This window comes from Erpetoichthys calabaricus, chromosome 2 (assembly GCF_900747795.2).
Source record: "Erpetoichthys calabaricus chromosome 2, fErpCal1.3, whole genome shotgun sequence".
NCBI classification, from domain to species: Eukaryota; Metazoa; Chordata; class Cladistia; order Polypteriformes; family Polypteridae; genus Erpetoichthys; species Erpetoichthys calabaricus.
Window position 1 is genome coordinate 54487117 of NC_041395.2, and position 16488 is coordinate 54503604.

Sequence of the window (16488 nt, forward strand, 5' to 3'; positions counted from 1 at the left end):
CTTACAGTCCTCTTAAAGGAGGACTGTATTCCCTTTCCAGGATAGTTTTATATATAAAAGTCAAGAACAAGTATAGTTTACATCTGTCAACTTTTACATCCAGTTTGTCATTATGGAGAAAAAGTTTTTGTTTGCAACATATTAAAAGTGCACACATACTGTAGGCAGTTCGGCTTGAAAGACATAAAGCTGACTAAAGTTACAAGTGGTCTTAAGACATCTTGCGCTGAGGTCTAGTTTGACAGCTGTTTGTTTTCCTTGACCTGGAAAAGGGAACACAGCCACAGTTTAAAATCTGTACAATTTCAAGGAACAGCTTGCAAAACTAGCTTCACGTCTTTACTTGTGTTGTGCCATAATCCATAGCTTGATTAAAAAGTCCTCCCCACCTCCGCTTATCCTCAGCCAGCACAGTAATAAAGCAAAGACAATGGAAAAGCATCAAAAGAAAGGATGGAAGTCACCCCTGCCCTGCCGGGTGGGGTTTGGGTCCGCATACCCTTTGGCTGGGCACATTCCTGTAGGACACACATGTATTTCTGCACAAAGGTAACTTCATCATTTATTCCCCCAAAGACCCCCCCCCCCACCCCACACCCAGCTTCTCAGAATTGCTAAGGGACTAGCAGTTCTCTGGAACGGGTAACCCTGCCAGTCGATGTTCTGTGTACTTTCACCACACTGCGTCATGCTGTAGAGCCGAGTATTATTTTGCCACACACTCTTCAAACCTTTAAAGGTCAGTCAGTGTGATTGTGTTTCAGATTTCACCGTGGACGGGGCAGGATTAGTACAAAGCATCAACAGCACCACCCTTTTAAGAAAATGTGCTCTTCAAGTTCTCCAGACCCCCTCTGTCAAACCTGCTGGCGAGGCATGGATATATATATGCCTTTGCTAAGGAAAAAGAGACACACGTGATGCAAGCACAAGATTGCTGCCCTCAGAGCACAAGTAGCTGCTCAAATTCAGCTTCGCATTTCTCAAGTGGAGGCAAAGAGGAAAACTGAGCATGGAGCATTCGGCAAGAGAACCGCCAAAGGAGTGGCAACCACCAACTTAAGCACAGGCAAGCTAAGCTACAAAGAAGTCCACCAGTTTGCATCGTCCTGGAGGCACTTTGCGTTAACAGTTATAGGGTTAACGTAACACTGACAAAACGTAAATGGGACACCGCTGCTCTGTATACGGACTGCGTTAATCGAACACCGGGGACTCAGCCTCAAACAGCAGCAATGCACATGTCAGAACGGTACACACCTCTGAGGTCCTGCCAGGTGAGAGCGAAACCCCTCGGCGTTAATATTTCAAAAGTAGCCCAAATCTCAAAGTCAAGTGGAGTACCGTGAGAGACAGCATGGCTGCTGCTTGCCTTACGCTTCCAAGACGTACTGACCTCAACCGAACCTTCGGAAAATGCTTGCCATCACACATCTCAACACTGAATGGAAAGAAATGGACATTTAGAAGAGGAGTACTGCAGCTCCCGTGAACTAAAAAAGAAAATATTCATTGGAGAAGTTGCACAGGTCAGAATTCCAAAGCATTATATACTCTACCGGTGCGTAAATCGTAAAAGTGGAACGATATTTTAAACCGTTAGTGGCACATCATTAGAATCTGACCGATGAGATCAAAAAATCAAAGTCGGCTCTCAGAATTCACTATGCTTTCATTCACCTGCACATTTATGGAAGACAATAATGGTTCATTTACATTTTACACTTTTCAGAGACTGAAAAGAAAGAGAGAAATAGAAAACAAAACAAAACTGAAAGGATCTATTAATCAGAACAGAACGTCCCCCGAATCAAAGAAGGAAAGGAGAGAGACAGAGAGAGAGAATAGAGAAAGAGGAGAGGTTAACTGCTACAGTTGTGCCCCTAAAACGGTGACATAGGTGCAACATCGTGGAGGGTGACTTTTTCGTAAATTCTCTTTTCAAGTAAAACACCAATGCTGGGAACTTTTATGTGCACTAAGAATGAAAAGACCTAAGTGGACGTTTTAGCTTGATCTTCTTTCCAGAGAGAGATATGTGCGGAGTGAGACAATTTTCTGAACAGCTGATGCATTGTTTTAATATAACCCCCTTTATTCTGAAGAAATATTCATAGTTTGAACAAATACTAGCAAAGATAGAAAATGTAACACAGCTCTGCTGGTTTGGGTGCTTCCAAATGAGGTTGATTAAAAAGCTGTTTTTTGATATTTCAAAGCAATAGTCTCTATTAAATCACAAAAAAAGGAATCTCACTTGTTTCTTCTGCTTGCCTCTGCAGTGATGGAAGGCTGCTCAGTGTACCCGCCGCAACGCTTTCATCAGAATTATTGTGCTTATTAATGAACTGTACAATTATTTCAAATTGCAGTTCTTAAGGATATGATAATTCCTACACTCCAGTAATAGCTGATGTGAATCTAATTACACGCTTGATGTCAGTTGAAAGATGGATGAACTTTGAAGCCTGGAGTCCTGTAGATAAGAATCACCCTTTCTTATCTGTCTAGTAGAAGTTTTAATGCTCGCTCTATGTTCATTCGATGTCCAACTCTAGTCACGCCGAGATCTATCAAGTCCTCCTTTTGTAGGTTTGGCAGGTGGGTTCCATCAATTTCGTTATCCATAAAGGTGTCTTTATGCTCTCCAAGATTGAGGCTTTCCAGCCAGTCTGCTACATCGTGCTTCGTCCATAGATGGACTGGCTTACTTGAAAAAGGCTTGTTGGAAACTGGTTGTACTAAAGTTAAAGGTGAAGGAGACCTACTTCGACCTGAGCCAAGGCTGAACCTTTCCCCAGGTGCTTGAGGGCTTGGGATAGCAAAGACATCCGTCAGTGTGGGAGAGGAGACGGAAGGAGGGAGGGATGAAGCTCTGACATCTTTGTTGCTCTCGGTTGGGGAGACAACAGGACTGGGTGCCCTCCGTGTCACTGTCTTGCTCTCTGAGTTCCTGCTCTGTATGGTCACTGGCTGGTTTGCTCCTGGCCGGACCGTAAAGGTGACCATAGTGGTGCGCTGTGTACCTGAGGCTGAAATTGGTCCATCTGCACCCCTAGGAAAAAAACAAGAGACAAAAAAAAGTATTTAGGACCAGGAATCGAGGCAATACTCCATATATGTTAAACACAAATTGCTCACTGCAAAAGTTTACTGTGGAAGAGTTCCAGAATTTTTTTTTTTACTTTTTTCCTATTACATAAATGGGCCTCAACACTTGAGCAAATTGTACTTTCTAACCAGATGGACCTAAAATTAAGAGCCAGCACTTAAAGCATGCAAACATTTGTGGTGTCTTTATCTAAAGGACAGAGCAGAGGTGAAGGAAAGGACAACTCACGGCTTAGTAAACCGGAATAAAAAGGCACACAATTTAAGTGTGAAAGAAAACTATCCACCATCAAACCTGTTTAATCCAGTCCAGGGTCATGGAGACCAGAGCAGAGCAGCACTGGGAAGAAGCCAGTTACCAACCATGGACAGGACACCAGTCAACAGCGGCACATATCAAGTTCAACTCCTACAGAGTGGTCAGTGGGTCTGCACCTATACACAGTACATGGAGACGCTTCTGAGGTCCCGTGCTCCTTCTCATCCAATCAGTTCTGCTGATGAACAGCATGTTGGGATGCCACCTCTGTGTGGTGTCAAATCTCGGTGCAGACTCTTTGCATCTGTAGGTCCTGGTTAGTGGAACAAGCTGCCCACACCTCCATTTTAAATTCGGACTCCCTCAATATGTTTATGTATCATTTGAAGACTCTCTTGTTTGGTGAATAACTGATAGTGCCTATGAGGTTTTGTAAAGCTGGGACTTGTGACTCACTTGTATTTTTGTTGGATTGTTGATCAGGCAGCAAGGAACCTGGTTGATAAGTGCAGAAAAGTTCTGGGGCATCAACTCAGGAGTAACTATATGAAGCACCTGTTGTTTCAAATAAGTTTGAAATAAATTCACAACTTAGAAATTATTTGTGCAGGTTATGTTCTAAGTTCTTTGCTTGGGATGATCAATTTAGTGCCCTTGTCCTATTACACTTCAGTCCTCAGACTGATGTTACTCTTTTATAAGTACCTTTGGATGAAAGCGTCTGCTAAGCTAGTAAATGTAAATTTAAACGTCAAAGCAGGGCATACTCATGCACATGGGCTGGTTAATGTGCACATCTTTGGGATGTGGGAAGACAACGAGAACATCTGGACAAAAGCCCATACAGACATGGAGAGGACGTCCCAGCTCCATAGAGGCCAGGCCGTTTGTTGAACACATGAGTATGGGGCTGTGAGGTAGCACTGCTAAACATTGTAGATAGATAGATAGATAGATAGATACTTTATTAATCCCAATGGGAAATTCACCACCACGTTATCTCAGAAAACAAACACTCCAAGAAACCCTCTACCATTTTTAAGGTTTGCCCAGTTTCAGTGCCATGTTAGATCTCAAAAGATATTCTTATTTTGCAGTGTGTTATCAATGTTCATCTTCTTCTTTTGTGGTCTTCCTCTAACTCCTCATTTTCAAACTGTGCTTTGTAGTTAGATAGATAGATAGATAGATAGATAGATAGATAGATAGATAGATAGATAGATAGATAGATAGATAGATAGATAGATAGATAGATAGATACTTTATTAATCCCAAGGGGAAATTCACATTCTCCAGCAGCAGCATACTGATACAAAAAACAATATTAAAGGTAATAAAAATGCAGGTAAAAACAGACAATAACTTTGTATAATTTTAACGTTTACCCCCTCAGGTGGAACTGAAGAGTTGCATAGTGTGGTGGAGGAATGATCTCCTCAGTCTGTCAGTGGAGCAGGACAGTGACAGCAGTCTGTCGCTGAAGCTGCTCTTCTGTCTGGAGATGATACTATTTAGTGGATGCAGTGGATTCTCCATGATTGACAGGAGCCTGCTGAGCGCCCGTCGCTCTGCCACAGATGTCAAACTGTCCAGCTCCGTGCCTACAATAGAGCCTGCCTGTCTAGCTGTACGTGTTTTTCCTTTGTAGACTATACAATACTGTAGATCATATGATTTTAAGTGACTTGATGTTTAGGAAGCCAAATACTCAAGAGGGGGGGGGCAATGCTAAGGTGTGCAGACTTTATAGCATGAAGGCAGGCTTTATTCTGTAGCAGAGCCCGTAACAAACACTGCCAGTGGTTTTATGGTCAAGCCAGCACTCCTCCCCAGTTCCTCTTTAAAATGCTTCCTTGTGTCTTTTTTATGTTCTTTTCATTACTGTTTATTGTTTTCCATTCATTTTTATAATATAGTTGTGTTTGTTCATTGTCTATGTATTAATATCTGTTAACTTTATTCTGTTTAGTTATTATGTAATATCACAACGTGTTTTGTGGTTTTCTTATGTTCCTTGTAGTTTGTGGCTGGATCTCCCTATCTATTATCATTAAGGGACCACCCCCACCCTTATAAAAGGAAGCTGGTTACTGAAGTCCAGGCAGATCACTTCAAATGGCGATTCTTCTAAGTATTGTCTGTTTTTTGGTTTTGCTCTGGTTCTTGATTTTGCTACTATTTCTTGGGTTATTCTTGTGGATTTTAACTGAGAACTTGTCCGCGTTTAATTGATTTTCAGACAGTTCCTTTTTTGATGATGTTTTGTTGGTTTGTTATATTTTTCCTTTTCTATCAATAAATTCTTCTTTATGCAAGTTTTTTGTGGTCTTACTGTATACAGACCGGGGGTTGACGGTGACCCTCCTCTTGCGGGAAATCTTGAGTGTGTTTTGGGATATTACAGAATATATGTTTGAACTTAGATAGTGAAGTGAATGTTTGCTCGGTGTAGACTCAAGAGGAAGCTACACTGCCTTTTGATGCACTTTTGGCAGATGGATGACATGTAAAAAAAACAAAGTGGGATTTCAAAAATAGAAAGACTAAGCAAAGGCCAAAAAAGAAGACAAACCTGAAAGAACACTAATAAAAGGCTTTCTTATAAAGAATATCCACAAGCTTGGACAAGGAAGAAAGTGAGATACTGCGATGTGACGCACAGCACAACTTTTGAGACCACGTACCCTAACAACAGTTCACTACGTAATAGCAAACAATCCTCAAGATGGTGTCACCCATTAAAATCCAAGGTGGCATCATGATATTTGAAAAACAGAACAAAATTCTTAAGTCAAAATAAAAGTGAAAAATTAAAGTGAAACCAAATTCCTTATAATATGAAATCCAGCAAAAAATAAACTATTCTCAGAGGAAAATTTTGACAAGCCAGGAAAAATGAATAAACAGAGAGGTGGACCATAAGAGCTGCCCTGATAGCACTGATGGTTTCTTGTTACCTCTTGCCATAGTCAGAACACCAAAACGGCAGGCCAAGTGGCAAAGGAGTATAAAGGAGAGAGGACATGTTTTCCAGAAACAGACTAAGGTAAAAAAAAAAAAAAAAAACCAAAATGCTACACCAAAGCCCAATATGAAAATTAAAATTCAAAGTCAAAAGTACATGCAAAAATACAATCTCCTTGAATTGATTTGATTTTGAAAAAGCTGAAATTTGTCCCCATTCCAGTTTGTCCTTGGTTAACATAATGCGGTAGGATGCTTCACGTGACTGTGTTCATTGCTTCAATGGCCTCACAGAATGAGACAATATAAATATGGTGGTGGTGCCTTTATGCATTATCCCTCAGTGGATTTATATTTTAAAAACTAAGCTCCATTAGAGATAGTATCTCTTCCAAGTGTAAGGTTTTGTATCAGTTTTTTTTTTTGTCATTGACTTTTGATCCTCATTTTGCTCTTTTGTTTTGATTCCCTGGTCTCTGAGGCTGGGGATCTGCACTGGCAATCAGAAGGTTGCTGGTTCGAATCCTGTAAATGCCAATAGGGACTCTGCTCTGTTGGGCCCTTGAGCAAGGCCCTTAACCTGCAATTGCTGAGCGCTTTGAGTAGTGAGAAAAGCGCTATATAAATGCAAAGAATTATTATTTACTTTTCCTGACTACAACTTCTGTTGGTCATGTCCTGGTTATTTTCTTTGCTGGTCACAATAATTCCCAGACACTTTGTGCCTCATAATAGATGGCACCTGTGGTGAAAAGCAAAAAACAAAATGGCATTGTGAAAAAATTAACAAGAAAATTTTATAGTGACTCCAAAATCAATATGAAATAAAAAAAAATATATATGCAAAACTATAATCAGAATGCCCTAAAATCTGAGAAGCATAAAATTTCAAGACAGTAGCATAGCATTGTCAACAAAAGAAAACGGAGTTATACACAAGCATGAGAAAAGAGAGTGCCTAGAGTGTGGGGAAGTCTCCGTGTGTCAAACATTTCAAAAGTTTCATTCGTTTTGAAAAAGTCTTCATATTTAGGACAGATGTTGCCAGGTCTAGAGCACAAATAAAAGGCATTCACTTGCTGTTGTCCCAGTTGGGACAGTATGTTCATAGTTTAGGGTTCCTTACATAAAATAACACTTACGACAGTAACAGCAGAATAAAGAAGGGGAAAGCCATTTTAGACTCCTTTTGTTTGATTTTTCCTTCTTTATTTAAGTGTTTATTTTTCATGGGTAAAAGCACAGCTCCTATTAACCACAATGTGCCTTTCATAAGAGTAATTTCTCATTAAACATATTCCACAAGCAGTGGTCATCCAGTGTTCAGCTGATCTGGCAGAGGAATATGCCATAGGTATTGATAGTCTGAATGAAGCAACATAGTTTCATAATTCAAGCGTTTTCACATTCGGTTGACTGCTCTGCATTGATGGAAAATGTCGACAGTGTAACTCTAATCTACATCTTCACAAAGAAAATTCCTGAAACAGAAACGAAATTCAAAAATAAAATGCACCCTTAAGAAATATATATTATACTAGCTGTAAAAATCCTCGGGGTCCTAGAAACTATTGAAATCGTCAGAAAAAAATTGAAATGTAGAGATATCAGGTAATTGAAAGGAACTACTCTGGGCATCTCTCTCTTAGGAGGATTCGTGTTGCCGACGTGCTCGCATCGTTTGTGCATTAGCGGCTGTCTTTCTTCGGAGGTTTCCTTTTTGCCGATGTGCTCGCCTCACTTCTGTATTAGCGGCTAAGTGACTTTGTCTTTCTTCTGAGGTTTCGTTGTGCAGACGTGCTCACCTCACTGTGTTCTTAGCGGCTAAGCGAGTTTTCTGTTTCCTTGAAAGTGGAGCCCTTACCCCGACTCCACCTCTCACATCTGGGCCGGACAGACACACACACTTCCACGCGTAGACGTTTATATATAAGACATTTGAACTGAATACTATCCAAAAGAAAAGGAATGAGTTTCATGTTTTTGTGCACTGAGAATAGCAGATGAGAGGATGTCACTTTCAGAATAGATAAATATATGAAGAGTGGGTTCAATGTGCGAAAGTTGAAATTTGGACATTTGAACGTGAACTTCCTTTTCTTCACAGTTGTGGTGTATTTTCATCTGCTGTTGACTTGCCCTTTGCTTAGTGAAGTTATATTCAGTAGTTTTACAAAATAATTGCACTCACCTGGAACTGTGGCAAAAGCTTTAAAACGTAGAGAGCAGCTCACTATTCAGCAACAAAGCCCCCAGTTTCACATAACACGTCATCTGTGTCTCTGATTAATGTTTATGACAACAAGACAAAGCTGGAAGTGTTACTTTTAATGCAGCTTTTTACCCCAACCTTTTTATAGGGGAATGATATTTGGGCCTTTCCAGGTTGACAGTCACTAGAGCAGATAGAGTTTTCACAAACAAAAAGGCAAGTGAAGGAAATTCAGGGGGAGGTAATAGTAGTGCTAGCAGCAGTACTAAAATCGTCATTTGTAATGCACATCTATAGCTGTTTAACATTCTAGCAAAACTGAGACAAAAACATCCATTTTCCAACCCGCTGAATCCGAACACAGGGTCACAGGGGTCTGCTGGAGCCAATCCCAGCCAACACAGGGCACAAGGCAGGAACCAATCCCGGGCAGGGTGCCAACCCACCACAGGACACACACACACACCCACACACCAAGCACACACTAGGGCCAATTTAGAATCGCCAATCCACCTAACCTGCATGTCTTTGGACTGTGGGAGATAACCGGAGCGCCCGGAGGAAACCCACGCAGACACGGGGAGAACATGCAAACTCCACGCAGGGAGGACCCGGGAAGCGAACCCGGGTCTCCTAACTGCGAGGCAGCAGCGCTACCCACTGTGCCACCGTGCCGCACACGAGACAAAAACATACACACACAAATTGTGAGAATTTAATTAAAAAAATGACCAATCTACTCATTCCTTCAGCACAATTCACTGCTACAAGTACTTCAAGATAACCTCCTCTGTGAGTGCCTGTAGTAGCGCCATCTTGGCTGCACACAGTTAGCAAAAAATGCTAAGACAGAGATCTGTACTTAGGTTACAGCTTAGCATACAACATTGCTGCAGCCTAGATTAGACTTGGGGCACACTGCCAGTCTGCATTTGGATTTTGTACTTCCTAATTGGCAGAACGCAGCATGCACAGATAGGCAGCATCACTTCCTCAATACAGGAAATCCTTGGGGAAGTGTGCTGAACGCTATGCCGGACTAGGACTGTGTGGCCAAACACAGCTGCAAATGTTAAATCTGCTGATGATGGCACTGCAATTGGCTGATTACAAACAAGGACGACATGGCTTACAGAGAAGAGGTTTGCCTTCTAGTAGTTATCTTTGACTCTAGCATGTCATTTAAAGCGCATATAACAAAGTTGTCCAAAACATGTTTCTTCCATCTTAAAAATGTTAGGAAATTAAGGCACTTTTTAAATAAACAGGATTCTGAGAAACTAATACATGCATTTATCTCTAGTAGGATTGACTACTGCAATGCGGTGTTCACTGGATGTTCAAACTGTTCTTTATACAGCCTCCAGTTAATCCAAAATGCAGCTGTGAGAATTATTACAAGAACAAGAAAATACGAACACATAACTCCAGTTCTTAAATCCTTACACTGGCTCCCGGTTAAGTTTAGGGCAGATTTCAAAATCCTTCTTTTAACATATAAAGCATTAAATGGTCGAGGTCCGGCTTACTTGTCTGAACTTATCATGACTTACAAACCTGAGCACACATTAAGATCTCAAGATGCCGGTCTGCTTATGATTCCAAGGATTAATAAAATAACAATGGGAGGTAGAGCTTTTAGTTACAGGGCCCCTAAACTGTGGAATGGTCTGCCTGCTACTATAAGAGATGCCCCTTCGGTCTCAGCTTTTAAATCCCAGCTGAAGACTCACTACTTCAGTTTAGCATATCCTGACTAGAGCTGCTGATTAACTGTACAGTCTGCATCTCTGTTGTTAGTCATTAGCACTTAAACATAAGTAACATGACAGTTATAATTGTATACTAACTCTCACCTATTCTGTTTTTCTTCTTGGTACTCAAATGTAGCACTTGGTGCCACGGCCCACCTGCCAAGTTGTTTTGCCTGCCTAAGGAAAAGTCATCCCAGATGGAGGATCGCAGGAATCGTGGGAAAGAGGGGTCCTTTCATCGGATTGGCTGGCCCAGCACTGTTTCAGCCGTGGAATGGCCAAATGGGGGAGGCAGCTTGATGGAAGAGGTCTCCATGACTCTACACAAATCCAAATCTTATTATGGGATATATCATCTACTGTTAAATTCTGCTATGTAATTCTAAAATTTATATTTTTTAGTATATTGAGGATTTGTTCTGTTCTGTGTACTGTATTGTATTGACCCCCTTCTTTTGACACCCACTGCACGCCCAACCTACCTGGAAAGGGGTCTCTCTTTGAACTGCCTTTCCCAAGGCTTCTTCCATTTTTCCCTACAAGGTTTTTTTGGGAGTTTTTCCTTGTCTTCTTAGAGAGTCAAGGCTGGGGGGCTGTCAAGAGGCAGGGCCTGTTAAAGCCCATTGCGGCACTTCCTGTGTGATTTTGGGCTATACAAAAATAAACTGTATTGTATTGTATTGTAGTAGATAAGAGTATGACAGGTAAACAATTTCTCCCTTAATATCAACAAAACCAATAAGATGATTTTAGAATTCAGAAAGCAAAAAGAAGGCCACACTCCCTTCTCTAGTGTAGGAGATGGTGTGAGGAGGATCACCAGCATAACTTTTCTGGGAGTCATTAATGACCTGAAGTGGGTATAACACTTGGCTATTGTCAAAAAGGGCCAGCAATGCCTTTACTACCTCAGATATCTGGAGAAAGCTCAGTGGCTCCACTTCTGTTCAGCATCTATAGGTGCATGCTGGAGTTCATGCTTACTGGCTGTTTAACATCCTGATACTGAACCTCCTACACAGGTAGGTGAGGTGAGATCAGAATGTTAGAGGCACTCAGCTCCTTTCTGTTTAAGATTTATATAACACATGCCTGTCCTAGAAAGGCTAATAGTGTTGTTAATGCCATCCTACACAGTCACGTATCTCTCTCTGTTCAGGACCACCAGTACTCATAGCACTGGATTCAGTGACAGTTTGTATTAACAAATCATTAGGCTACTTAACAGCCACTCATACTGACATCTGTACATATCAACTGATGTTGCAGTCAATGTATGTTGTTAAAATCGCTTTAGTGTCATTAGACTGTGTAAGAATTCCATTGAACTATGAACACATGTCAATACATTTGAACTGGAAATTGAAACACAACTTTGAAGCTCTGGCTTGTAGTTCATAGTTTTGATGCACTTTATTTATATGTCCCATTTGATGGACTTGGAGAAGCTGTGGTGCCCAATTCTATGAGGCAGATTAGGTGCTTCCTAAGAAAACAAATGATGTTTCTTTTTACCCTCATCTGAGCATTGTCCAAGTGAGCCACTGCCTGGCAGCACAGATGTATAGTTGGATTCCTGTCAATGTCATTTGGTGTCAAAGTAACTAGAGAAAAGTAGTAGAAGCAGTAGAATTATGGAGTACAGCAAAATTCTTACTTGCATGTATAACCAACTTGCAACATGTTACCACTTTACCGATAGATAGATAGATAGATAGATAGATAGATAGATAGATAGATAGATAGATAGATAGATAGATAGATAGATAGATAGATAGATAGATAGATAGATAGATAGATAGATAGATAGATGAGTGCAATGCCAGTAAAAAGTATTCACCCTCTTGGAAGTTTTCAGTTTAATATTACACAACACTAAATTCAACATAAAAAGACTCTTTAATGTCAAAGTGAACTCTGACCTGATGGTGGTAAGCAATTTTAATCAGGATGCAACAGTCATCTAAAGTGTTTGCAAGTCACAAGCTCGTGATATTTAGGGAATCAGACATGGGCCACCCTGATAGCTTCACAAGAATGACTGAAAGCGCTGAGGACCTCACCCAAGCCAGTAAAATCTAAGACCCCTGCTCCTGGGGGAGTATAAGAGGTGTATGACATCGAAGGTGGGAAGATCATCAAGTCTTCACTTCAGAGTCATTTTACCCACTCGGCTATTATTAAAGATATCAGCCCCACTCTTGATGCAACAGAGTGACGTTATTAACAAGGTGGTAAAACAGACTGCAAATCAATTTCAAAAAGACAGAGTAGTTAAATACATCACATAGAAAACTGATCCAAAATGACTAGATGTCATGGCTCAGTAAGCTATCCATACTCCTGGACTTCACCTGTTTCATTTCAAAATAAAACTACTGCACAGGCTACTGACAAGGACCTTCTGACAAAAACATGAGCCTTGTTAAGCTATAAAATTGTGTTAGTTGGAGAGGTTGTGGGTGTTAGTGCTACTCTAGACTGTACATACTTATACAGGACAGGCACCATTTAAAATTTTAAACTCGTCTTTCTTTTCCCTAACATACAAAGACAGGTCTCCTTTGTTGTGTTGTTTTTTTTTAAATATGCCCCAAAGCATGTGTGCTGTTTAATCCCATCTAATCCTGAAATGCATGACTAAATTCAGAATGGGTTTCGGGAAATGCTACTAGAACATTTTCCCTTTCATTTCAGGCAGTAAACATTTTTCATGTTTCTGTTTCTGTTTGTTTTTGTCTTTGTCTACATTTTTTTTTTTACCTTTACACTCTGCTTCAAATTGTTGCATTCATTAATCTTTTATCACCCTGTCATGTAGAGTAGGCCACCAGTCCTGCTCCGATGCCCCATTTTCGATCTTAAGTTTCCCTCAGGATCAATAAAGTGTCTGTATGTCTGTCTGTCTATCTAATTATTGAGATCTTGTGACTATAAGTAAGGATGAGGATGAAGACTGACTGCTAAATGAAAGGGTTTCTTCCAAGGACTTACTTGTTGCTTTGGCACCACGATCAGGCACACCCTCTGCAAATCTGTAAATGCTACTTTGATTTAGTGTACATTCTCATGATCACCTCTACCCTCACACGCACAAACAAGACCCCTAGATATCAGAGCCCCTTACCTTGGGGTAACAGCTCACCCCATACCTTAACAGAACACACCATTCCTTTCTGGGTGAGGGTCATGACTTCGGAATTGGAGGTGCTGATTCTCATTTCAGTTGTATGATATTCAGCTCTTAACCTTTTCAGTACCGGCCAGAGAAAACTTTCTAATGAGACAAGAGGACAACATGATGTGCAAACAGCACAGACACAATCCTATCATGAACAAGAGTCATGACTTTCTCTTGGTAGAGTTCAAAGCCCATGGTGAACAGAGCCTATACGAGGCCTTCAAAATACTGTAAGATGCAAAGGTAGGCCAGGACCTTCACTAGCCAACACAAATGAGGCTTTCCCTAAGTCAGCCAATCCGCAACTACTACCAGTAGGCTTTGGCCAACAAAACCACAAAAATGAGGAGATGGCTTTTATAGTTCAACATGTCACAGATGCACCACAATATACCAAAATGTCTCACAAGAGACAGAGAAAATGTGAAACTCTGGCTTGTAGATATTTATTATGATAATAAAAAAGAGCAAAAAACAGAAAAAGGAGGCAAAAAGGATTTGAATTGAAAGGAAATCCAAAGCATACAAGTCCCAATGCACAATTCAAAGCTCAAATCAAGAGTAAAAAATTCACAAACCAGAAAACAATACTCAACAGAAACTCCAAAAACAATTTCAAAACTCCTTTGCTGGGTCTCCTTCTAACTGAGAATATAAAGCAGTGACATCAGGGTGGCCTCACCCCAGGACTCCATGCACAAAGAACAAGGAATGGACACCACTTTACAGAGACAGCAGGTAATAAAATAAGTAGTAACGAATACTAAAGGAAATGACAGAAAAATGAAAAATAATCAAAGTAAACAAAGATTATGATACAACAGAAAATAAATACAGGCTGGGGGAAACAGTACAGTTTTACAACAATGACAATCGGCAATCAAACAATATTTGACGTTATCACACGGTCTTTGTACAAGATGATGAAGTACTTGTTTTCATTCTCCAAAATTAGGACTGAAGAATCAAAAAAGAATGAATAATACTTTAGACAGCCAAATGAAAACAGAAAGGGTTTAAAATATTTGGATTTAGCCATTATGGATGTGGTGAGAAGTCAAGCAAAATGACACCTTTTATTGGCTAACTAAAAAGATTACAAAATGCAAGCTTTTGAGGCAACTCAGGCCCCTTCTTCAGGCAAGAAGTGTGTTTCCTTTTCTGAGTCTAAGCAAATTGATATAGATAGATAGATAGATAGATAGATAGATACTTTATTAATCCCAATGGGAAATTCACATAGGGAGCTGATTCAAAACAAAATGTTAAGAGAAAATGTCCTCTCTGTTAATCTCATGATGTAGCGTGAGTGTGAATAATTACATTCATAGTAAAATGACAGAAACATAGCGCAAGTACTCCGAAGCGACAATCGCTGACACTCCAAAAATAAATGTGAACCACGCAAAGATTCCAGAACACTAAAATATAAAACCTTAAATTCTAAGAAAATAAAACTTTAAACCAAAATAAGTGAATAAATTCCCAAGAGGAAATTCACAAGCAGCAGAAATATAAAAAGAGGGATACAGACTCACAGGATAAATAATACAGCCAATCAATCAATATGTAAATTAAATAAATAAATAAATGTATATTGTTCAGATATTTCAAAATAAACTTAACAACTGTCCCAGGAGGAAGCATTCATATGTTTGATAACAGTGGACAGAAAAGACCCCCAGAGGTGCTTCTTAGTACTTCATGGTGGAATGAGCCTGTGGCTAAAAGTGTTCCAAGACAGCGCCTCCTGGAGGGGATGGGGGGAATTTTTCGTGATGGCATAGACTGTTCAGTTAAAAACATTATCGTCTCTTCTTCAGTTATACTCCCTTATTCATTCATTGGGAGTCATATTAGTTACCGTACTGCTTTCACTATTAGTCTAAAATATGGGACTTTATTTTAAATTTGCCTAACATCTGCAGAAAAATGTTGCTCATTTCCCTTAGAGCCTGCCCAAAGAGCCTTATATTTAAATTTTCTTTCATGCATATAGTATCACTGTATTGTTTAATTCTTTAACGTTTTTCATAAATGTCTTGAACCCATGAAAAACAAATACATTCACAACACATGAATTGTGTCAGGTTTCTGTATTGCTATAAGGATCCTCTCATGTGCAGCTATGGAGACCTTCAGCTGATTCATTTACAGTAAGCTATGTTCAGGTGTATGCTTACTATTCCTCCGCTAGTCAAATCACGTACATTTTATGCATATTTTGCCTTTAGGCTCACTGTTCTTTACATTAATATTACTGTTTAGTGCATTGGTTGAATCGTTAAATCTAGTCTGTCCTAAGATGCACATCACTACCTTGAAAATCATCTGAACCTACTTTAACAAGTGTGCAAGGGGGCCTGTTTTGAACATGGATTACAACTGTTGTCAATGTGGCTCAAGAAGGGAGTCATGCAGCAAAATACCAATCTCAAGGCTGTAAAAGAAGCAACTACTAGGCAGACCATGTCTGACCATCAAGAGCTGAGGTTGTACATGTGCTGGATGAACACTTGGGGACGAGAGGAATCCCCAAATTCAATAGCTGTTTCTTATCCTATATGTGGTGCCCTGTTACCCACCACCTTGGGAAGGTTACCTGAATGTTGCCTGACGCTTTAAGCAATGACTGGTGCTCAGGAGTTTAGAAGCACTTGGGGCTTCTGGAAAACACACTGGACTATGGCAGTAGTTCCTCATGTTAAAATGCCCATTCCCACCAGTCCTATGACCTTGGCGTCAGACAGAATGTGAACAAAAATATCAGCTGTTAAGAGGATGTGAGACCAGAGCAAAGAGGTAAGGAGCATTTGGAGTATGTTTAGTGGGTAAGCGTGATAGGCACCTTGTCTGATAGACACAGAACACACTGTTGTAGGAGTCTAGCCAAAAGGACAGACGGTTCTTTATGTTTGTCTGCAATTTTCTTAATTTGCCGCAAGAGGGTGCTGCAGGGAGACAAGTCCATCACAGTTGGGAGCATGTCTTCCTGCAGCGCCCTCTT

The 16488-nt window shown here is 40.3% G+C and overlaps 1 protein-coding gene across 1 annotated transcript in view; it reads right to left on the reverse strand.

Moving 5' to 3' along the window:
• Positions 1-606: 606 nt before the first annotated feature.
• The window catches only part of shank2b (SH3 and multiple ankyrin repeat domains 2b), a 971122-nt gene continuing 955240 nt past the window's right edge, over positions 607-16488 (reverse strand). Inside the window, exon 27 of the mRNA XM_028793812.2 lies at positions 607-3055. Coding sequence (XP_028649645.1) covers positions 2500-3055 — 556 coding nt within the window. The 3' untranslated portion in view covers positions 607-2499. The remainder of the gene's footprint in view (positions 3056-16488) is intronic.